This window comes from Protopterus annectens, chromosome 11.part0, assembly GCF_019279795.1.
Source record: "Protopterus annectens isolate FY-2018-M chromosome 11.part0, PAN1.0, whole genome shotgun sequence".
NCBI lineage: Eukaryota > Metazoa > Chordata > Ceratodontiformes > Protopteridae > Protopterus > Protopterus annectens.
The window spans coordinates 1,466,375,832-1,466,400,611 of NC_056745.1; the positions used below are offsets into that span (position 1 = coordinate 1,466,375,832).

A 24,780-nucleotide genomic window follows, 5' to 3' on the forward strand; every position below is an offset into this window, starting at 1 on the left:
GGAGTGGCGTCACGGCAACTGTGGTCCCACTCCACAAAGGTGGCCTCACGGACCCTGGTAATTACCGCCCATAAGCTTAACAAGTCTAGTCTGCAAAGCTATGGAGAGGATCATAATGGAGCTCATAAACAAAGATATAGGGGACTTGCAGACATTGGACCCGACCCAGTTTGGCTTTGTCAAGGGAAGATCATGCCTTTTGAACTTGGTCGACTTCTTGAAATAGTCACCAAGGCCATTGATGAGGGAAAGGCAGTCCATACAGCCTACCTTGACCTTGCAAAGGCTTTCGACACAATACCCCACTCGGGTATTGTAGAAAAACTTACCAGCTTAAATGTAAACCCATATGTCACAAGATGGGTTGCAAACTGGCTTAAGGACAGAACCCACAGGGTTAGAGTTGCTGGCGCTGTGTCAGACTCCAAGCCGGTCACAAGTGGTGTCCCACAGGGCTCGGTCCTTGGCCCCCTATTGTTTGGCATCTACTTCTCAGAAGTACAGGCCAACATGGGAGGACTTTGGCTGACAAAGTTTGCAGATGACTGCAAACTGGGCGCCATAGTGGAAAGTGCATCGGACACTGATATCCTTCAGAAGGGACTCACGGAAACAGATAGCTGGTGCCAGAGCCATGGCCTGAAGTTAAACGCCAAAAATGTATAGTCATACCCTTCGGGAAAAACAAGGTAACCCCAAGCTACCATATAGGTGGCAATCCACTAAGCACAGAAGAGGTTATCAGGGACCTGGGGACCCAGGTTGACAGTGGCCTTTCTTTTGACACTCACATTGCTAAAGTGGTTAGAAAGACCTTCTACATTGCCCACCTGATCATGAAGGGATTCACATCCAGATCTAGTGAGGTCATTGTTCCCTGTACTCTTCACTTATCAGACCAATGATCGAGTACAATGCCCCATTCGGGATGTATCTCACCCGACATCTGCAGCAATTGGAGAGACCCCAAAAGTTCCTCACCAAAAGGATAAAGGGACTCCAAAATCTGTCATATGCTGCCAGATTGAAGAAACTCCAGCTCTATTCAGTCGCATACCGTCTGCTCAGAGGTGACATGTGCCTGACATACAAGGCCATGTCCAACCCGGAATTAATGGACATGCTCCACCTCAAAAATCCAAATCCACCAAAACCACTAGAGCAAGCGACTTAAACCTTAGCACGGATATAAATAGGACGTGCTGGAGGGATAGATTTATCACTCAGAGACTCCCTATGCTGTGGAATAAAATCCCGGTCCATGTGAGGCAGAGCACCTCGCTGACTCTGTTCAAGAGAAATCTAGACCTGTGGATGGGAGATCGTAGGTTTACCCCGGGAATCATCTCTGGGTCACTGCTGGACAGAGGCACAACAAACTAATGGGCACAGTATTTTTTCATATAAGGGGTGGCGTAAGCCACAATAATTTGGGCTAGGCTTATAAATGCCTTAGGGCAGATAGCCTAGTATAAACCTATGAACCTATGAACCTAAGAATTAACCTTGCTGAGGTTGAAGGATGCTGAAGTACCTGTGTAGCTACCAGACATAGGGAGAATACTCTGGAGTGGGGCAATTTGGCAATTTTTAACACTGAGCCTAAGTGGCATCCAGTGAATCCTACTTTTTGTGAAGGGTCCATATGACTCTTGGATTAATTTATATTGATTCCTAAGTTTTACATTAGATGGAGCAGAAAGTCCAGATGGTGTAACAGAAAATGCCTGGAGGTAGCAATAAGGAGCTAGTCATTGAGATATGGGAAAACTTGGATCCCCTGCAACCACAGCCATTACCTTGGTAAAAAATCTAGGGGTTGTGTTGACACTGAAGGGCAGTGCTCTGAAATGGTAATGATTGTCTCCCAGCTGGAAACAGAGAAATCACCTTGAATGCTTCTCTGTCTTTATAATATAGTATGTATCCTGGAGATCTATTGAGCACATCCAATAGACTTTTCTCAGAAGACAGTATGGACTGGATCCTGAACATACGCAATTTTTCCTGTTTTACAAACTGGTTTAAGTGACTCGGATATAGAATAGGTCTAAGGTCCCCCCTCTTCTTGCATAACAAAAAGAACCTTGAATAGACCCTGGAATCCAACTGGTCTTCAGGGATGGGTTGGATGACTCCGTTTTCAAGCAGCTTGGAAATTTCTGCTTCTACCAGTTTTTCAGTAAAGAAACCACGGAAGCCCTGATTTTGCAGTTCTCTGCCTCTTGGGTAACATTCATTAGAGTGACCTCCTCCTCTGCTATGAAGGGGGTCTACCCCCAGAAGTATCATGACAGTAATCCTATGATTTGCAGAACCACATCTTCTTGCTGCTCCTCTGATTCCTAGAGAAGGTCCTTTGAGGGGTGGAGAGACAAATTCCCACAGCAGAGTGGATTTTACCATCTTGCTAACTCCTGGTTAGAGTGTGTTTTACCTGCAACCCAAAAGGTGAGCAGCCATCAAATGAGGCTTGTCTTAAAGCTTTCCACAAAGTCACAAAGACACATCCAGGCATGACAGCATACAGTAATAATGGTACCTACTGCCCTTGCTGTACCAACGGCTGCATAAGAACATACTAACATTATTTATTTAATTTGCTTTTGTTGACCAAGAAAGTCCATGAGGCTGAAATGAGCCCATTTCCAGTGGAGGCCTGGGGAGAAAATTCCATAAACAGTATACAAGAGAATAGAAATTTTGAACAAGTATTTGCAAAGAGTAGCAAGTTCCATAAACAGATACAACATAACAGAAGTTTGATAAACAAGTATTTACATAGAGTATTTTGTTAAACAAGTATTTACAAACAAGCTCCATAGACAAAGAACAGCAAACTCCATAACAAATAAACAGAAATAACAGAAATTTGTTAAGCAAGTATTTAGAGGAGTAGAAGTTTTCAGAGACAGACAGACAACCTGGAACATTGTACAACTGTATGGCTAGAAGTTATGAAAAGGAACCCTGACTCTTGGCAGGCATTCGGTGTAACAAGGGATGAACTGAAGGGACAGGTGAGCTACACAGTTATACAGTTATTTAATATTTATTAGACAGATAGACTATGGAATTAATCTATACAATATTCTTAGATCAAGTGGAAAAAAACGCAATATTATTGTTATACCATGTAGAGCAGAAGGATATAGAAGGTGCATTTCAAGGGTGGCACTCAAGATGGGAGAGTAATGATGAATATAGGGATAGAGGGGGGTATAGCAGGAAAAATCATGTTATAGAGGATTTTGGAGAAGGTGTATGGGCAGAGCCAATGAGATGAGAGATATTGATGTAAAGACTTTTTGAATAAGGGGCCACTAGTTGTGGTCCAGAGAGGAGATAGAAAAGCATTCCTGAGTTTAGCAACAGTAAAAGAGTAAAGATACTGGCCTGCAGGGAGTTTGCATCTGTATACTTGGATTAGAGATTGATTTTCATATCTGAGGTATCTGTTTAGTTGATAAGGAGTCAAAAGGGAGGCAAGGGCTGGGCATTCAAGAGGTTTTTAGAGGAGTTTGTGTCCAGTGGATAGTTGTATGTATGTGAGATGGTGTGGGAGTTCTAGCCAGTTCAAGGATTGCAATGAACAGCAGTGATGGGAAGTATATTTTGTAGCAGTCACAAACTTAGCAATTTTGTTATAGCAGGTGTCCAACTTAGCATTTAAGCAGGGCTAGATATTTGTTAGAATGGGGGCACCATAGAGGAGTAAGGGGATGTAGACTGTAAGGTAGTGAGCTGGGAGTCCAAAGTCTTCTTGACATCCACAGGTAGGTTACCTGAGATGGACTTGGACAGCTCCTTATCTAAGTCCCTCTAAAATCGGGTTACATGAGCCAAATAGTTCAGCAATTGAAGGGTGAAGGTCCCTGAAGCATACATCCATTTCCCAAACCTGTCCAATGCCCTAGACTCACTGTTAAGGGGGCGAACAGAGGTACTTTTCTCCAATAGTTCCTTTTTGGTGGCTGCTGTTACCACCATAGCATCTACTGGCGGACCCCTATTCCAATGTTTCCTGTCTTTGGTTACTGCCAAGATACTATCTGGCTACTTCGGTATTGGTTGCACCATGTCAGGGTCCTTCCAAGCCCACTGAGCCATAAGATCAGTCAGGTGATCAACAGGAGGTACTACCCAGGATGAAGCTGAGCTGGAACCAAAGGCCTCCAGGAACATGGTTTAATTTGATAAAGGATCATCTGTGGATCCTCTGCCTCATTGTTCTATCAATTCTAGGATCTCACTAAAGGTGATGTCTTCTGAGAAGGATCCGGTGGATCCTTCAGCTTCATCCAATTCCCTGTATTCTGTGACTGACTCTGGAAATGAGTCTGTGTACTTCCATTTGCATGTTTGTTTCCTGTGAACCTGCACTATTGGGTGATCAAAGGGGGTGGAATCAGACTGGGAACTCGTAGTAAGCTGTCCAATAAGACTGTGTTGCCGACTGTTCCTGCTGGATGTAACAATGGGAAAAAGAAGCAAAATCCTTGAGGCTGAGTTATTGCTGAGCTGAGTGGTAACATCTTTTCTGTTGGCATAGCTAGAACCCTTTCAAAGGCCTCAAAAGCCAAGGCCACCATTGGACCCAAGGGGATCTCCTCCTGCTGAAAGTAGAGGAAAACTCCTCAGTCCCATTGTCCCCCAGCCCAAAGACTGACCTTGGACTTCCTCATCATTCTGTCGACATCTTGCTTGGTGAGGCTTCTGGATGACTGAACAGAAGACATCACAGAGGGTGCTTTTGAAAATGTCTTCTCCTGCAAAACAGGAGAATGCAATCTCAGATTTATTGGGGATGGTGAAAACTGGAGCCAAGGAAAGCAGGGCAGAATCCAAGGTACTGGCAGATCCAATCTCCTTGGAACTTTTAGGATATGGGCTGGCTGAAGGAAGGAATCCAGAAACCACATCTTGAATTTCGTGAGCTTTTCTTTTTCTCTATCTTTCTCTCACTTCTCCTTCTCCAGCCTCTTTTTCTTACCAGACTTGCATTTTTCCTTTGTTTTAGCCTTGTCCTGTTTCTTGGCAGGAGATTGCAGCAGTGGATGATGATAAAGTAACAGGAAAGGAAGACCCTGTATGAGGAGGGAGAAGACTGTTAACTATTAACTTTTCCTTTGAGTTTGAAGGGGGCTAGTACCAAAACAGGCACAAGCATCACGATTGGTATCGAGATAGGCAGTGCCCAAACAGCAAACACATAATGAATGTGGATCTTGAGGGGGAATTTTGTGGCTGTACTCAGTGCATTTCTTAAACCCATGTCTGAAGTTTTGATCCAAACAACACCATGAAGATCCTAAATGACTGTATACAAAGACACACACACACACACACACACACACACACACACACACACACACACACACACACACACACACACACACACACACGCACACACACACATACACACACACCAGAAAATCCTGAAGAAACTAGCTATCTACAAGGATAACAATACTAAAAAATGGAAGTAACCACTATCCTAAGGCCTAACACTATCCCATATCAATAACTAAGTTTTTGCAACTTAGCCTGAAAAGGAAAAACAAAACAACAAACAAAACTGGAGAGACTTATCCCTCAGCAGGAGAAGAGGACATAAGATCGCAGTTGTCCAAGACAGGATACACTTTAGGAATAAAGAGCCCTCATTAGAAAAATACGTCTGGTGCGTCAGGCAGCAAACAAGATCTAGGGTACTAAGGTAGACTGCAGGAAATTATGGCTAGGGAAGGAGTCACAGCCCTGGATCTGTGAAGCTTCAGAGATGGTACCAAAGTCGGATGGAACCAGATCCAACTACCCATACATTGAATAAGATGAAAATAGACATCATCGGACACTATAACGCATGGACTTGCTTTATTTGTTTACTGTACAGTTTTAAATGAGTTTTCTTTTTCTTTTTTTCATATTTTTTTAATATTACAGTAGACTATTCTTACATCTTTGGAATCTGTTAAATGGATTTAAATATATTTATTGGGTCTATGTACTGATGTCATTTTAGCTATATATATTTACCTATTAAAAAAGGCTATTAATCTAGCCCTATAGAAGCTAAAAACTAATAAAACAAAACAAAAAATACTAAAAAACATAAAAGTGCATACATGTTAAGTATGGCTTAAACTTGCAATAAAGTCGAGCCTTCTCCGTGGTGTAGAGGGAAGTAGCAATGCCTACAAACCACGGGAATGAAGTCTGATTAGTGGCCGCAGCACTGGAGGAAGCTGACGAGGGGAAAAAGAGGAATAAAGGCTGTGTGCCCATTCACCTCTCTCAGGGCGGAGGGATGAGGGCTGAGTGCCAAGAGGAGTGCAGCTGCTGTGTTGCAGGTATGTACTATAGGGCAAGGCAGAGTGTACACCTGGTCGGAATGGGATAGGAATCACATAGGAGATGACATACTATTGTAGAGGTGGGGTGTGGTCTTGTAGAGTCTCATGGCATATTCCTAGAGGGTGGCACCCCAAGACAGACTCATCACCAAGAAGATGGGGCATTCACCTTACAGGTCCAGATACCAAGAGCAAGCCTTGAACTGGCATGGGGAGCTAGGGCTGAAACAAGTCTGTCAAACATCAATAGAACAGTCTCTTCATGCTTGAACTAAGCCTCACCCCTGGTGGCCACAGGGAACAAATGGTACAACTTGGTGATTGGGGAGGTGAGCTGATGGAAAACAGAAAGAGGTAGACAGGCAAAAAAAATACAACAAATCAACATTCAGAACAGATTAAAAGAAGATTTTGTGGTCACTGTATAAAAAATTCTGAGAAATGCGTGGACATTTTCAAAACTTTTATTCACAAGGCAAGATTACAAAAATAGCATCCAGAAAATGTAGGCAGACTACTGAAAATCACCACAGTGATGAGTCTCTTCAGTGTTGTAAATGTGGGTTTCTAACTGAAGTATGTAAGCTTCAGAATTTTCACTCCTTACTTGACATGAGTTGTCCTAAGTTCTTTATTTGCCATATCCCACAGCAAAGCAATTTTTTTAATACCAATACACTTGCATATTGCTGCTACTGAATTACTAGAAAAATATTAACAACTGCATGTTGGAACTTGAACATTTAACATTTGCTGCAGAAAAAAACTTACACGGTGAAAAAGAGTTCAGAGACAGAGTAAAAATCATTGAGCCATACCTGTAACAGTTGTATCCTGTAGCACATCCAAATTTGTAACAATTTTCCCCACAGGAGAGCCTTCTCTCTCTGAGTGACTACCAGAAGGAACTGCAGATGGATGACTAGGTTCATTTTCCATACTTTCTTCTGCTTGTGAAATTTCCAGAACAGCATGTTGCTCTAAAGAATCATATTCCATACCTGTGTGCACCACAGAGTCTGAATCATTCAAAGGCACATTCTCGACAGAATCCCTAACATAATCTTCAGCAGTGCCTTCCTGCAAACTAGGGAATTCATTTAAAATACCACCTGGCTCACAGTTTTCTGAAACAAGTTCCTGGCTGGTGGCTGGAATTTGTGAAGTCTCTGTTTCATCCTCTGTTAACTCAGGATTATCAACAGGATTAAGTACATTTAAATCAACATCTCTTGCAGTCACTGGTGACAGAAGTGAATGAGTTGTTTGTGTCTCATGTTCCATTTCTGATTCTTTAGGAGATCCAGCTTCACTTTCATTGTATGATGTCTTTTCTTGTTGATCTTCCATGCTTCCTAAAATAGCCAAATACGTTTTTTTTTTTAAATAATTGTTGCAGTGGTTAGGGCAAACAAATTATTACACGTTCATTTGTTTACAAAAAATACCTTCTATACCTACATGCAATCCTCAAGTTATAAGCCTTTACCTGGATGATATTAGGAGAACTGATAATATCTTTGCAAGGTTACATAAGAGACTACTAGCAGAATAAATCAATATGGAAGTGTTTGGAGTCCAAGTGACAAAAAAAGCTGCATCACAAATTCCTACACATATAAACCTTGTAACTATATTTGTCACTAAACCAGCAGCATATCCTCAAAGCTGTCTCAAAAGAAAAGCATTTGTGACTAATAGGGTTTAACCACATTAAGTAAAATGTATAGTTGTGTAAGCGATACTTACCATAACAGTAGATGTTCAAAGTCTTAATTGTTGCAGTAGCCTTTGGCTATTGGTGTTGCTTCATGTCCAAGATGCAATAACCAGCCAATTTCAAAAAGATCTGGCTCTCTCCCACACCTACACTCTGACTGCTGATTGGCTAGCTCCTTGGAGGGAACTCAGCAGCCAGAATGTACACAACTTTCAGGATGTTCTTGCCAACAGCAAGACAGAGGAAGAGAGTTTACTCTTCCTGAAACTCTAAAAAATATAAAGAAATTGTTGGGGGGGGGTCTATTGCAGTGGTGACTAATTTGAACATCTACTATTATGGTAAGTACAACTTACACATCTGTACTATGTTCATCAATTTCAATGCTGCACTAGCCTTTGACTATTTGGTTGATTAACAAACTCTATCCAAGCTTGGAGCAGGAAGGATAACGGCCCAGGAGCCAATGGAGAATTGTTTTAGCAAAGCCAGCCCTGGACATGGAAAAAGGAATCCAACTTGTAATTCTTTGTAAAAGTATTGTAATAAAATAAGAGTCCAAAAATACTAAAATCCACACTTCTAGTACTCTAGATATTGCAAGGACATATTATAATATAGCAATAACCCACGTCTGGGTGTGGGTAATGCTGGATATACCCATGATTGGTGTGGTTTGGTCATGAGGGCGAAGCCCGAGTGACCAAACAAAGATGACTGTGGGTAAATCCAGCATTGCCCACACCCAGACATGGATTATTGCTATTATACAATGATATTATTTGAGAAAAAAAAAACTTACTTTTCTTAAATAATGTCCTTGTATAATGGTTCCATGCTGTCCTTCCACGGCTCGTAGAGATCCTGTTGCTTTTTTTTATGTACTGCGCATGCGTATGGGAGTTGCGTCCCCATGCATACCCAGTACATCAGTGCTTTGGAAAGTAAGCAATGGAGAAAAGAAGATCTCCGTTGCTCCGCTTTTCTTTTTCTTTTTTTTTTTAATTAAAAAAATTAATTTGGGGTAATTTAGGGGTAGTAGGGCTGCATTCCCAACTCCGCACATACAAGAAAGACAGCTTGAAGAAAATATAAGGGAAACCAGGTATGTGTATTTAATTTTATATAACGTACCTGATATTCCTTGTATTTTCTTCAGGCTGTCTTTCTCATATGTGCGGAGTCGGGACTACAGCTTTATTTTTTTTTAATAGAAAAAAATTAAAACTTGGACACTATACCAACGGAAAAAAAGTCCGGGTGACTGGACCATTTCCATTAGTATATTTTCGGATTTACGGCACGTTGGTTGAGCTGGCCAATCAGCCTGCAGGTTTTGGAGTACTAATGGCCAGTCATTGTATAATAACCATGTTAACCAAGTAAAACATTAGATGTAATTTTTTACATAATTTGAAATTAGCCATTTTTAACTTGTATAACCTGGGCAAAACAGTGGGAATAAATCTGGACCTTGAAAAGGAATCCAGTTTGTAATGTTCTGTAAAAGTATGTACAGAGGATCAAGCAGATGACTCTAGAATGTTTCTAGAGTCCACCCGTTCTAGTATGTCATCATAGAAGCCAAGACTCTAGAAGAATGTGCCTTGATACTGCCTGGAATAGATTTGCTACAGTGGAACAACAAAAAGCAAAAGTTGAGGACAACCAACTTGAAAGTCTGTCTTGACATGGATTTTCCTTTCTTTGTCCCATCATACGAAATAAATAGCTGATCTGTTTTTCTACAAGATTTAGTTCTGTCAAGATACTACCCGAGTTGCCTATGCATGTCCAAAGTATGCAAAATCCTTTCTTCCAGGTTCTCAGAATCTGGATAGAACACAGGGAGATAGATCATTGGATTCAAAGTACGTTTTGAAACAACTCTGGCAATAAATGAGGGACTTGTTTTTTATTTAATGTGACCCTATCTCCAAGACCAGATAGGATTTACCCACCAAGAGAACTTACAACTCTAGGACACTCTTCATGTGGTCACTTAAGATTAGTCTGATGAGCCCGTTCAAAGGGAAAAGATCCCAAGAAGGAGCCACCTGTTTTCTAAGTAGTCTAAAATATAAAGTCCCGTTCAGAAATTGTTTTACCAAAAACAGAGAGGAAAGGGGAAGACCTAAGGGCTTCATTTCCTCAGAGCTGCTCTTGGCTTGGCTACTTTGTCTAAGAGTTATCCAGAATCTGCTGCATCTAAAGCCACCCGCTGCTAACAGAATGAAACTAAGTATCATTTGTACTTCTGCTGATTATGTTTACTCTATTTTATAAAAATCCAGTGTTAATTATTACATTTCTTGCACTTTAGTAGAGTTTCAAAGATCAACTGTTTCCACTGCTGCTGTAATACATTTTATATATTTATTTCAATATCATAAAAATCACTAGAAGCAACAGGCCACAGCTTATTGAAGTAAAACCATTTGTCTGCTGTGGAAAGAAATCGTTGGTTTTACTTCAATAAGCCGTGGCCTGTTGCTTCTAGATATTTTTATGATATTGGACTGGTTTTTGGAAGCACAGCTTACCTTTACCACTTATCTTTTGTTTCTGTTCATTATTTATTTATTTGCCTTTATTGACTGGTAAAGTCCGACTGGTCAGAGCCCACTTACAGCAGAGGCCCTGAGAGGAAAGCTCCACCATTATGCATTTACATCAACAATTATAAGTCTATATAATTGTTCCAGCTGTAAAATCTTGCTGAAGTAAATGGATTGATACTGCAGAAGAGAAGCATTATTGTAAAGAAGTTTAGTGCTCTTTCATTTCAGTAAAGAAAGATTTGCAAAGAGTTCAACATATGTAATGAAGTTAGTTATAAAAGTAAGTAGAAAGGGAGATTTTAGTATTCTATAGATTTGTAACATAGGCTCAACCCACAACAACTATCTCCTGCCTGTACTTTAACCTCTCACCCCTCATTTAACTCAGACTACTTTATTATCACATATGTGGAGGTACTTATTTTATTTATTTAACATTTGTTTACTGGGAAAGTATGACTTGCAACAAAGCCAATTTTCAGTGGAGGCCCGGGGAGAAATGCTCCAGATGCATGTCTTTGTACTGTCAGAGGAAACCAGAGCACCTGGAGAAAATGCACACAAACGCAGGGAGGACATGCAGACTCCGCAAATAAGGCACCCCAGCCGAGAATCGAACTGGAGAACCTCTTGCTGTGAGGCGACAATGCTACTGCTGCACCACTGTGCCATCCTATGCACTATACTTGCAAGTAACTTACCAACATCTCAGAGGGCTTTCATACTGTGCCCTCAAAAAATACATGCAAACAAAACCAAATCAACACCAACAATTACACATAAAAGCAACCTAAGGAAACTGACTACATCCTACCACAATATAGCTCGTTTTGCCACAGCATCCCAGTATAGAACTCACCACTGTCTTAACTTAAAACACTTACACTGGTTGGAACTTCCTAACAAGCTTATATATCAACAACTCTTAATAACACATAACATTCTATATTAACCATTAAAAACACCTGCTCTTAGTAACCTCCTGATCCCCTATAATAACTTGAAACAGCTGCGCTCCGCCGAAAAGCTACAGGTCAACACAACTAGAATTACAGATTCAGCAGGTAACTGCCTTTTCTCTAACTCAGTTGGCAAAATATGGAATAACCTCCCCTCACACATTACCTCTCTAGCCTCCTTTCATCTTTTTAAAAAACAACTTCTTTTACATCTGAACAACTTCTGGCTCTGCTCCTGTACCAATCCAGACTAATCTACTTTCTTCTTTCCACTATCATATTTCCTGAATTCAAAACTGCAATCTTTCTCTGGGATATCAAACGACCCAATGACTGTACTGCTACTATTGTTCTCAAAGGGTATTAACAATGTCGTTTACAAGTATGTATATACATTTTAAAATATGTAATATCCCATCCTCACACAATTGTACTGTAAAGAATTACTGCCTTTCTCGATATGTAGATAGTACTATGTGTTTTTATTACTTGACCTAGACTAATATGTATGCATTGTTGCTCACTGTCTGTGTCACAGGCATTTATTGTAAATGTTTAATTTTTATAACCTTGTTTTAATCTTGGAGCTTTTCTCCCCGGGCCTCCACTGAAAATGGAAATTATCCAGTTGGACTAGCCCGGTCAACAAATGTAAAATAAAATAAAAATAAAATAAATAAAATATCACAGTGTTTCCACAAGCAAGCCCCTAAGGCAAAACACCACACATTCAAACATCTTGGTCATAGTTGACTCCATCATAAGACACATGGTTGCCCACCTCACCAAGCTGGATAAAGAGAGGGCTACAGTCAATTGCCTGTCAGGGGTTTGGATTTGCCAGATCATGCAGACAATCAGGTTATTCAACCACAAGTACCAGTATAACTCAGTCATAGTCCATGTGGGTGTGAATGACTCGAGATGTACCTCCCTGGACGATAGGAAGAGAGACATAATGGACCTCTCTGAATACATGTCACAAGCTGCCATGAGCTTCACAGTGAGCAGCATTCTAGCCTCACCAAGAATGACAGCACAATACAAACAGAAAATGACTGACTTCAACAATTGGCTTAGCTACTGGTGTCATTCCAAGGAGATCCAGTATTTGTCAGCCTAGGACAACATAACTGGCAGACCACGCTGTTTTGCCAGAAATGGTCTGCACTGTTGCCGCTACACTTTTGAATACTTGCCAGGGCATTAGCCACCCCCATAGTGCCTTTTTTAGGGAGTGCCAAACCAACAGGCCTACTAATGTAACAAATTCTTCTAATGCCAAGCTGAAGGTACTACTGCTCAATGCTAGGAGTCTTAACATGAAACTGCACTGTCTGGAAGTCCTCCTTACCCTGGAGAATGCTGATGCCTGTGCAGTTGCAGGAACATGGTTCAAGTTTGCGGAAAGCACCCAGCAGTGTAAAGCTACAATGCCTATCACATATTCAGATCATCTTCTAAAAAGGAGATGTTTCCATTTACATAAAGGAGGGGTTTCCATTTACATAAAAAAACAATCACACCTATAGATTGGGGAAGCAGGATGACTTGCTTGAGCTACTCCATGTCCAGCTAACCACAGGTAAAATCCCCCACAGGTCCACAACCATAAACCATGAAAACTACTCCACATACTTGAAGTTAGCAGAATCATTTATCGTGCAGTCCAACACACGACTCATGGGATATTTTAACTAGCCCTCCATAAACTGGGAAACATATACAACTACTAACATGCAGGTTCAGAGATTCCCAGACTTTGTCAATGCAAATGGTCTGCAACAGCTGATCTGCACTCCCACTAGGGTCTCAGATATCCTTGACACAGTACTCACAAACATGGGGAAGCATTGCACACCCCAGCATAATGTCTTCAATGGTAAGATTGGATTATAATTCAGTCTTCTTTGAAATAAATGTAATGGTAGAACCCCCATCAAACCCTATAACCCTAAAGATTTTTCCAATGCAAATTACCTTCTATTAAGTGATAGCATAGGTAATTTTATAAAGTTTCCCTTAAACCTGAAAACACAGGCCTATGCAGAAGTATACAAATGGTCTGTACAACCACTTAAACAATTGTATAGAAACAGCAGTACCTGAATGAACTAACCTGAATGAACTATACCCAAGTCTAGCAGGAAAACAAGCCACTCTGGTGGACACCTGCCATAAATAGACTATACAAGAGAAGGAAGAAATTCCTATCTAGAAGTAAGTGGGAGGGTACACAACAAAGAAAAAAAACCCCCTCATTAATCTCAATAGGCACATCAGAGAATTAATCAAGCCTTCAAAATCTAAATACGACACTGAAATATCCTCTGAAGCAAAGGATAACCAAAAAGCATTGTTTAGTTATGTACAAAATCTTAAGGAAAACATTCAACAATGTGGCGAGTTGGCTGTACATGGCACTAAATGAGACTGCTCCAGATGCAAATCTTCTTTTTTTCTTGGTAAGAAAAGCTTTTTGCTGAGACGTTTCTAGAACGCAGCCCAAAAACACAATCCTGTATGATGAAGTCAACTAGGATTTGTGAACATCTATTTAGAACTCCAAATTTGTAAGAAGAAAAAAACCCACGTCAATAACTCGACATCTGGGAACAGCATTTGCAAAACAAAGTAAGTCATCTAAATAAGGAAATACGTGAATGTCACACAGTCTGCGATGAATTATCACTGGAGCTAGACATTTTGTTAACACCCTTACGGCAGCAGATCACCCAATGGGTAATGCACAGAACTGATAATGTGACTGACCCAGAAAATCTGAAAAATGTCTTGAGCTTGTGGCTGTGCAGATGTGATGATAAGCATCCTTTACATCTAATCTTACCATAAAACTCAAAAAAGAGAGAATGCAGGTAAACTCTGAATGGTCAGCATTTTGAATTTTTGTACTTTCATGAACAGGTTGAAAAATTAAACATTTAGAACAGGTCTCCATGAAAGCTCTTTCTTTGGAACTAGAAACATTCTACAGTAGAAGCCTTTTCCCCTTTGATCTAAATGCATTGGTTTTATGACTCATACAGTCAGCAAGTGTTGAAGAACCTGAGGAAAAAAACTCTGTCTGGTCTAGAGGATGGGGAGGAATTCATCTGAAAGGAGGTGCATGTATTACTGCCATCTGTGAACTTTGTGAACTACTTTTAACGTTCAAGAGTCTGTTACAATCTGTTGTCAAAGGGGAATATAAAAAGCCAGTTTCTGAGACATATTTAGGAATATAGTGGCAGGAGGGGAGGGGAGACAATGCTAGCAGTCATTCTGACTGATTAGACTTCCCTTTTTTGAGAAAGTATCCATCATTTTTTTTTTTTTGGTGTTGTTCTCCACCTGCCATCATTCTACAAGGAAACAGCTCCAGTACTTATTATTAATGCCCACCCCTCTAGGCATGTCTAAAGGTCAGTTCCCTGTGCTTTCTCCTATTAATCTGGTGAACTTGGGCATCCTGAGGCAATGTAGCAACTGCCTCATGTACACCAACAACCCTCTTCTCTTACCTCCCAACATTCAGACTTGCAAGAGATGCATTTATATATCAAAATTGGAAGCCACGCACTCTCCAGCCAAGACCGAGATAGCTGGTCAAGAGGAGAAGGTCAACACTTGCATCACACCACATGGAACACATAGCTCTCCAGAACACACACCAGCACTGCCTTCACATAAAAACACAAACCACACACCCACCTTTGCGGAGGCTCTCAATAAAAATCTACCCAAACAGCAAAGGCCTCCAAGGGAGAAACGCACTCGACCACCAGAACACAACACTAATCACGAGACACATAACTCTCCAAAACAGTCTGCCACTCAATCAAAGCCCCTATAGCAAAAGAGCATGCCCAGCACTCTAATCATAGGAGACTCGACAGTGAGGCACACTGATGTCCCACTCACTAGGTTGACTAAGGAGAAAGTAACAGTCAGCTGCCTGTCAGGTGCCAGGATCTACCACATAATGCACGCACTCAGGTCCCTCAACAACAGGTACAAATATGACTCTGTCATTGTACACGTGGGTGTGAATGACATGAGACGTACCTCCCTGGACTACATGAAAAGAGACATGGAGGAGCTCACTGATTATGCATCCCAGACGGGTATGACCTTAGCCCTGAGCAGCATCCTGCCATCACCCAGAATGATACCACAGTACAAGCAGAAAATGATTGATTTCAACAACTGGCTAAGTTTCTGGTGTCATTCTAAGGGGATTGCCTGGGATGACATGACTGACAGACCTCGATGTTTTGCCACAGATGGCCTGCATCTGTCACCCCTGGGCTTCCAGATACAGGCCAAGGCTCTTGCCACCCCTATAATGCTTTTTTTAGAAAGTGTGCCAAAGAGCACATTACCACTGTAACAGCAACAAACAAATTCAATCTGAGGATCATGCTGCTCGACGCTAGAAGTCTAAATCTCAAACTGCACTCTCTCGAAGCACTCCTTAAAATGGAGAACATCAACATTTGTGCTGTAATAGAGACCTGGTTCAAGACAGCAGAAAGCACCTCTGCACTACCAGGCTATAACTCATTCCACATCTTTCGGCCCCAGAACTTGGACTGAAGCTCCACAGACGGTGGTGTTTCCATATTCAAAAAGGACGTGCACACCTCCAGACTGGTAGCCCAACATAAGGCTTCAGAGATACTTCAGGTGCAGCTAACATTGGGTAAGACAGCGATTCAGGTCACAGCCTGTTATAGGTCCCCAACTATGTCCCAAGACTCACACTCCACTTTCCTAAGCACCCTAGAGAAAAAGAAGTTATATTCGTACCATAACGTTCCATGTTTGTTGTCCTGTATCTCGCCTTCCTTCTTTCTGGTTGGGTTTGGAGCCGATCTCGGCTCTGACTTGGCCACTTCTAAAGCTCAAAGAGTCCTTACTGGCTCAAGGTTAACCCCTTATCTAGGCATGCTTAGCGGTAGCTACCCAGATCTCATTTGCTGCTTGCAGCATCGGGATTGTCTTCTGCTGGCTCAGGCTAAGTAGTCAATTTTTCTATCAATATTTGTTATTGTTTAAGGCTTATTTCCTTTAAAATTTAGTGTTTTCTCTTCTTTATCACCCCTATTCTCATTGCTGTCATTTTTGCTGTTGTTAGGCCGTTGTTTTCTCTCAGGCCTTTTCCTGTGTGTTGTTGTCAGTGGCCCGTTTTTATTGAGGGTTGTTTTCTTGTCCTATTTTCCCTCCTTACTATCTAGGGAGAAGTTGTTTTAGTTAGCGGCCTTCTCCCTTTGGGAGCAGTAGCCGTTTAACTTAGAGGCTACCCCCTCCTCTTCTTCTTTCAAAAAAAAAAAAAAAAAAAAAACTTTTTTCCTGTTGTTAGTCTTTTTGTTTTGCGGTGTTTATAATGTCCAAAGACATTGCTAAGCAGTCAGGATTCAAGAAATGCGACTCGTGTTGCCAAAAAATGTCCCTTACGGACAGGCACACGAGTTGTGTGTATTGTTTAGGTGCGGTCCACCTGCAGGATTCGTGCTCTGTTTGTCATGCCTTTAGCACATGGGTTTTGCAGGAGAGGCACAACAAACTTATATTGAGGGGATTATTGAAATCTCAGGTTGAAGAAGCATTGGATACTCAGCCCTCAAAAAAGTCCGATGACAAACTGGTATCTTTGTTATCTCCATCTTTGGTGCCGACAAAGTCTAAGTCTAAATCTTCTGAGCCTTCAGAGTGGACTGTTGGCTCCGAAGAGTCCTTGTCTCCAGCAGCTCCATCTGTGAATTCAGGGCCGTCCCAGACTCAAAAGAGATCAAGCTCTCCTTCGCTGGAGCTGGTGAGATCTGTGCCTCAGTCTCCACTTTTGCAGTCAGCAGCAGGTAGTCACCGGTCCTCGACTCACTCCTCTCAATCATCCAGGAATTTATCGGATGATGATGTGGACAGAGTGGTGAAGAGGCTGCTCAAGACATGGGTATTTGCTTAATTGTTGTCATGCCCAACCCAGAAGGAAGTGGAGCCGTTGTCCAAACCAGTCCCTATCTCTAGTCCTCCTCCGACTGCATCCAGTTTGGAGCCGGAGTGCATGGAAGTAGTAGTGGTGGAACTGTTGGTTCCGACATCTGCTCCGACCTTCTCGATAGTCTGCTTTGTTGAGGGATCTGGGTGCCGAGACTCTCTCATTGGTTCTGAGGGAAGAAGTGGCATCGGACCCTTGTCCAACCACGCTCTCCCCCTCACAGCCTCGGCGCAGGTGAGCCTGGCTCCCACATCTGCCTCAGAGCCATCACATTAGCAGCGGAGGAAGTCTCGAGGCTCCTTGGAGCTGGAGCCTCCCTCTGTTCTGGACCATGGTGCTTTCGAGGTGATGATGAGTGTGCTCTTCACCGCTATGAAGGCTCAGAAGATTTAGATTTAGACTTTCTCAACAGAGAAGATGGAGCTGACAAAGATGCCAGTTTGTCATTGGATTTTTTTTAGGGCTGAGTATCCGATGCTACTTCAACATGAGGTTTCAATAATCCTTTCAATATAACTTTGTTGTGCCTCTCCAGCAAAACCCATGTGCTAAAGGCATGGCAAACACAGCACGAATCCTGCAGGTGGACCGCACCTAAACAATACACACAACTAATGTGCCTGTCCATAAGGGACATTTTTTGGCAACACAAGTTGCATTTCTTGAATCCTGATTGATTAGGAATGTCTTTGGACATTATAAACACGATAAAAACAAACAGACTAACAACAGGAAAAAGTGTTTTTTTTTTGAAAGAAGAACAAGAGGTGGAGAAGAGGAGGGGGAAGCCTCTAAGTTAAAGGGCTACTGCTCTCAAAGGGAGAAGGCCTCTAACTAAAATGGCTTCTCACTAGGTAGCAAGGAGGGAAAATAGGACAAGAGAACAACAGTCAATAAAAAATGGACCGCTGACAACAACACACAGGAAAAGGCCTGAGAGAAAGTGATGGTCTAACAACAGCAAAAGCAACAGCAAAGAGAATAGGGGTGATAAAGAAGAGAAAACACTAAATCCTAAAGGGAATAAGCATTAAACAATAACAAATGTTGATAGAAAAATTCACTACTTAGCCTGAGCCAGCAGAAGACAGTCTCGACGCTGCAAGTGGCAAATGAGATCTGGGTAGCTACCACTAAGCATGCTGGGATAAGGGGTTAGCCTCAAGTCAGTAAGGACTCTTCAAGCTTTAGAAGTGGCCGATATCATGGCTCCAAACCCAACCAGAAAAAAGGAAGGCAAGATGGACAACATAACATTATTAGGGTCCAACCTAACACTCTCATACTGGGTGACTTCAACTACCCCTCCATTAACTGGGAAAACTACTCATGTACCAATACACTTGCCCAACATTTCCTGGAATTCATTAATTCCATTGCCCTAAACCAGCTCATTCTTACCCCCACTAGAGGCAGCAACATCCTTGATCTGGTCATTATTAGCATGGGCGACCATTGCTCTACACCAATAGTCAATTCCTCCCTGGTTAGATCCAACCACAAACTAATCACCTTGGAAATCCACATCCCTCCCACCCCTCCCACCCCCCACAAAGGTAACCACCATGAAAAACTTCTCCAAAGCTAACTTTGGCCTCCTAAATACAGAGGTGGGAGGTTGGTATAATGGTTAAGGTGCTTACCTTATAGACACAAGGTGCAGGGTTTGATTCTTACATGGGGTAATTGACTAGGCTTAAAATGGCCCACAAGGGCAGTTAGCCTAGTACTTATCTATGAACCTATGAACTTAAGGTGGCTAACTTCATGGTACCCATGTAAATGGAAAATAGTGGCATGGCCACTGAATCATACACCAATTCACTGTATGAATACGTACACAAATGTATGGAGCTCGCCATACCTAATACAACCAAGACACTCTCCTCCAAAAAAGGAAGTCAATCTGGTGGTCCCCTACCATAAACAAACTCTACAACAGAAGGAGAAAACTAATGCAGAATAAGGTGAAGTCCCAAGACTGGAAAAATTCTGTTATCAGTCTCAACAAAAAGTTGTGATCCCTCATCAAATTCTCTAAAGCTAGCTATGAAAACAGAATTGCAGCAGATAGTAAAGACAACCACAAGGCCTTCAATAGTTATGTAAGAAATCTCCACAGCAATACCCAGATTTGCTCCGAGCTACTGCACAATGGTACTGCCTATACTGAGCCAACAGATATTGCCAATATACTAGCCGACAGATTCAGTGCCAACTTTACCCCTCTCTTCCCCCCCAACGGACCAATCATAATACCAGTAGATTGCCAGGCACCCAGTATTACTGCTGCACAGGTTAAAACAGCATTGTCCAAGGCCAAGAATACAGCTTCTATGGGTCTTGACAATATCCTTGGCTGTGTTCTACATGAACTACAGAGTGAACTTGAACCTCACCTCTGTGTCCTATTCACTCACAGCCTCACCTACCAAATGGCGTATTGTTATAGTCATCTCTCTCCACAAAGGAGGAGCAACTACAGACCCTGGGAACTATTGCCCCATTAGCCTGAGAAGTCTGATATGCAAAGCTATGGAATGCATCATCATGGACCTAATAAACAAGGATATAGGGAATCTCCAAACTCTGGATCCCACACAGTTTGGTTTTGTGAAGGGTACATCATGCCTGCTCAACTTGGTCGACTTCTTTGAGTCAGTCACCAGAGCTGTGGATGAAGGCAATGTGGTTCATACAGCCTACCTTAATCTGGCCAAGGCCTTTGATACCATTCCCTACTCAGGAATCATAGAAAAACTCACTAAGCTAGGCATCAATCCCTATATCACTAGGTGGGTTGCAAACTGGCTCACAGATAGAACCCACAGTGTGAAAGTAGCTGACTCCAAGTCAGACTGCAGACTAGTCACGAGTGGAGTCCCACAGTGATTGGGCCTGGGTCCTCTCCTGTTTGGTATCTACTTCTCGGAAGTCCAGACCAACACGAAGGGACTCTGGCTGACAAAGTTCACAGATGATTGCAAGTTGGGAACCATTACTGATTCCCCAAGTGATGTTGACATCCTCCAGAAAGGCCTCACTGAGACCAACAACTGGTGTCAGAACCATGACCTTTAGCTCAATGTCAAAAATGCCAAAAATGTGTCATCTTCTGTTTTGGGAAAAACCCAGTTCCCATGAATTACCACATCGATGGTAGTCCACTGAACACAGAAGGTGTTATAAGAGATCTGGGAACACAGGTCGACAGCAACCTTTCTTTTGAGCACCACATTGCCACTGTGGTCAGAAAGTCCTTCTATGCAGCACATCTCATTACTAAGGAGTTTGTATCCAGGAAGAAAGAGATCATTGTCTCCCTCTACTCCTCCCTCATTAGGCCAATCATCGAGTACAATGCCCCATTTGACATGTACCTCACTAGACACCTGCAACAACTGGAGAGGCCGCAAAAGTACCTCACAAAGAGGATTCTAGGCCTTAAACACTTGTTCTATATGGACAGACTCAAAAAACTCCAACTATTCTCTGTCTCATATCGCCTACTTAGAGGCGATCTCTGCTTGACTTACAAAGCCATGTCTGACCCAGCTCTGTTAGAAATGTTACATCTAAAGAAATCCCCCCATGCCACATGCTCCAGTGACCTCAACCTCATCACCACAATCAACAGAACGTGCTGGAGGGACAGGTTCATAATTCAGAGACTGCCCATGCTATGGAATAGACTTCCTATGCATGTCAATCAGAGCACCTCACTGGCCTTCTTCAAGAGAAATTTTGATGAGTGGATGGGAAATAGAAAATTCACCCCGGGGATCCCTCCAGTGGCTTTAGTCGACAGAGGCACTGGGAACTAAGGTAAGGTAGCATGATGCCAGGGTAATCCTATGGACTAGGCTTGTAAAGGCTCGAGGGCCATTAGCCTAGAACACGCCTATGAACTTATGAACCATCTCCTTTTTTGTTTCCTGTTTTCCAGGACGTGGCAATTATTGCTTTGAGAAGATTTGAAAGATTTCCAATGGGGAATAAGAAAAATCTTAGAAATTCCTTTAAATAATTTCCCTCTTTCATCAAATTGCTTGAGGACCCGAGTAGCAGAAGGGCCCAACACCTAAAGTCAAGTTTCAAATTTCAGACTTTATTTCATCAGCAAACTTTTGGTTATGTACCCAGGCATACCTTTTCAAAATGCTAAAAGCAACAGGGGTCCTAGACACAGTATCTGCACAATCATACACACACACTTCAGTGCATATTTATGTACTTGGAACTGATTAGAAATAATAGGATTTAGATAGGAGCCACCTTCTGAAGGAAGTGTGACAGAGTACCCCCTCAAACTACACAATGAAAAATAAACTTCGACATACTTGCTTGGTAGTTAATAATTCTGCATGTTAAAGAAGAAGAGAAAATTAAATTACCAAATCTATGTAATGCCTTACTTCTATATCCACAGGATGAGGATTAATATTGCCCAAATGTTTGTTTCCAGATGGAGAAGAGGTCAAAATGACACATGCATCTGATACTTTATAAATTATATCTGCCTTTTTGTAGACTGAAGGTTGAGAGTTTGGATTATTACAGGCAGCATTATACATATCCTCCAAGGCTGGCAAAACAGGAGGGATGGATGTAGTATGTGGCACATCCACTTACAACATACTATAATATCTTGTAAGTTAAGGTGAAGCATCCACCTATTCCCAGAAAAACACCTCCTTCATACTGGAAATAGTTTTTGGAAAGAAAATCTCCTTCAAGTGAGGTGGAGAAGACTATCTGTCCTCAGGCTCAGAGTTTTGGGCTTGGAATCTCCAGGAGAAGAAGGCCTATCTCTGTCAATGTCAGAATCTTCTGATAAATTTCCTAATGAATTTCTTTATTGAGATTGCACTCTAGTAAGGATTTCTGAGTTTCAGGATTAGCAGACTACAATAACTTCCTGGCTAAGGTTAAGAAATGATATTTACATATGGATACCATTTCTTCAGAAGAGCAATATCTAGCCTTTTTTTTTTCTTTGCGGGGTCCTCCCTGAAAGAAGACTGACTAGGAAATGGTACTTCACTCCTGTGAGGAGGTCTCTTTCCACAGCCATCCCAAGAAGAACCTCTAGGAGTATCTCTTATACCTAATGAAGATGGTTCTCACATGCCTGGAATGGGCACTGGAACAGACATAGAGAATTAAATTGACCACTGGTCCATTGTAGCTGAAGGGACTACACCAGAGGATTCCAGGGTAAGTGGTCTAAGGAACAATGGTTGGGCCACTGCAGAGTCAGCCACTAACAGCTGAGTCATTGTCTGAGCTTAGCTGAGACTGTAAAGTCATGACAAAGGCTCCTTACTGCATTGTTTCATCTTTTTAGCTACACTGGGAGAAGAGCTAGCAAGACCAGAATCCATCCTGTAGTTGAGTATTGATGCCTGATTGCCTGTATGCACTGCTAGAACAAGTTGGTCAGAAGGTAGGTTGTCAGACAGGTATTCAAAGCAGCACACACTCTTACACTTCCCCACAAAGTCCCTTTCAAAAGTAAAGCATAAGACGTACACACAAATCCCTGTCACCACCCAAATCCCCTTTTCTGAAGTATCCAGGCAGAAAGAACAGAAGGTAAGCTGTCATGGGTACATGAGCATTCCACTAAAAATATGTTTCCTGCCCTGTAAAATATTTCCGAATACTTAAGACATATCCACACAAGTAAAAGTTCTCACAAACAGTACACTTTTACCACAACATTAATCCCCAGTACTTAGAAATAATCCCTGTTCTAAATATAGCAGTCCCTGATAGAAATCTTCCAATATCGAAAAAATACTATATTTCTTAGTCAGTAAATAAAACTTTTAGAAAAATGCATAATAGTAATATGCATGCTTAGTGTATTAGAGGCTTAAAAGGGTTAATACATTTATTCTATTTCATGTTGTATGAATCTGCACAGCTACTGAAGACATTTTAATTCTGCTTATGCCATGAAAATATGTGCAGCTATTATTCTGCTTATGCCCTGAAAATATGTGCAACTATTAGAGACTTGATAAGAGACATTTGATTCTGCTTATACCATGTGAAAATGCCCAGCTGTTAGAGCCATTGATAAAAGAACAATAGATGTTTGAAATGCTTAACCATAGTCAGCATTACTTGTACCAAAGCTAGAAATGTACCTTGAATCTAGACAAAATGTAACGTGTATATTAGAACTGAACAATTGAAGAATTAAAGAACCAGGAAGGGCTAAAATAAAGCCCAAGGCCAGGCTGTTTTTTTCAAATGTTTTTGCAAGACAGCATAAATCTGACCATGTCAGCAATAAGTCTAGTAACATTTTCTGTGTAATATACAGAAAGCTGTATCTGACTACTTCAGCAGTAGAATTAGTAACATTTTCTGTGTGACATGAAGAGAACTGTATAAGAATAACATACTGATCCTTAGAAATTTAGACAAAACTTGTGCCTACATGCTTTGTCTCCTTGCTGCAAGTAATAAAGGATGCCTTGCTTGAACCTAACGTGCATTGATCTTTGCGGTTTTTCTTTTATAGATTGGTCCTTCGAGCCGGATCCCTCTCTTCACCTCGGATCAGATGGCCAGGTGGCTGAAACCGTACGGGGAAAAAAACACATTGGTTCTTCTTATATGTAACGTCCTCTGACTGAATTGTCGTCAAAAGAGGCCAGCCACTTTCTGATCTGTGTCTGAAGGACGGGTTTTCCGAGAATCGGCGATCAATCACGTGGGCTCAGGTAAGGTGAATCTACTTTTTTCTGTTTCCAGATCAGGGACTAGATGTATATTGTTTTTTTATCAGGCTGTATTTCTGCTGCCAGGGATAGAAAAATACTGTCTTGTCATAGATCAGGTGAAACAGAATAGTAGACTTCAGGTAGTCATTCTGAAGAGACTATAACAAAATCCGTGGTACCACATTAAAAACTAGAGAAGTTACGTAACAAATTAAAGGGTAAGACAAAAATGGGTAATAATTGCACAAAAGCGCCTCGAAACCCACCATTAACGGAAGACGCAGCGCGCCAATAATATTAAATATTTCTCAAAATGGGTTAACAAATATGAATTTGATGGAAAATTAGAAAAATCTTTGCTTATCAAACTTATCAAACAACTCAAAAATGATTCTAAGGGTCAGATAAAAAAGCAACGACAGTTAGGGATTCCTCAGGCACACAGGTGG

At 41.6% G+C, this 24,780-nt stretch overlaps 1 protein-coding gene across 1 annotated transcript in view; it reads right to left on the bottom strand.

Annotated features, from left to right (window-relative positions):
• Window positions 1–24,780, bottom strand: part of IQUB (IQ motif and ubiquitin domain containing) — a 729,710-nt gene that overhangs the window by 676,819 nt on the left and 28,111 nt on the right. Inside the window, exon 2 of the mRNA XM_044088765.1 lies at window positions 7,175–7,711. Coding sequence (XP_043944700.1) covers window positions 7,175–7,706 — 532 coding nt within the window. The 5' untranslated portion in view covers window positions 7,707–7,711. The remainder of the gene's footprint in view (window positions 1–7,174; window positions 7,712–24,780) is intronic.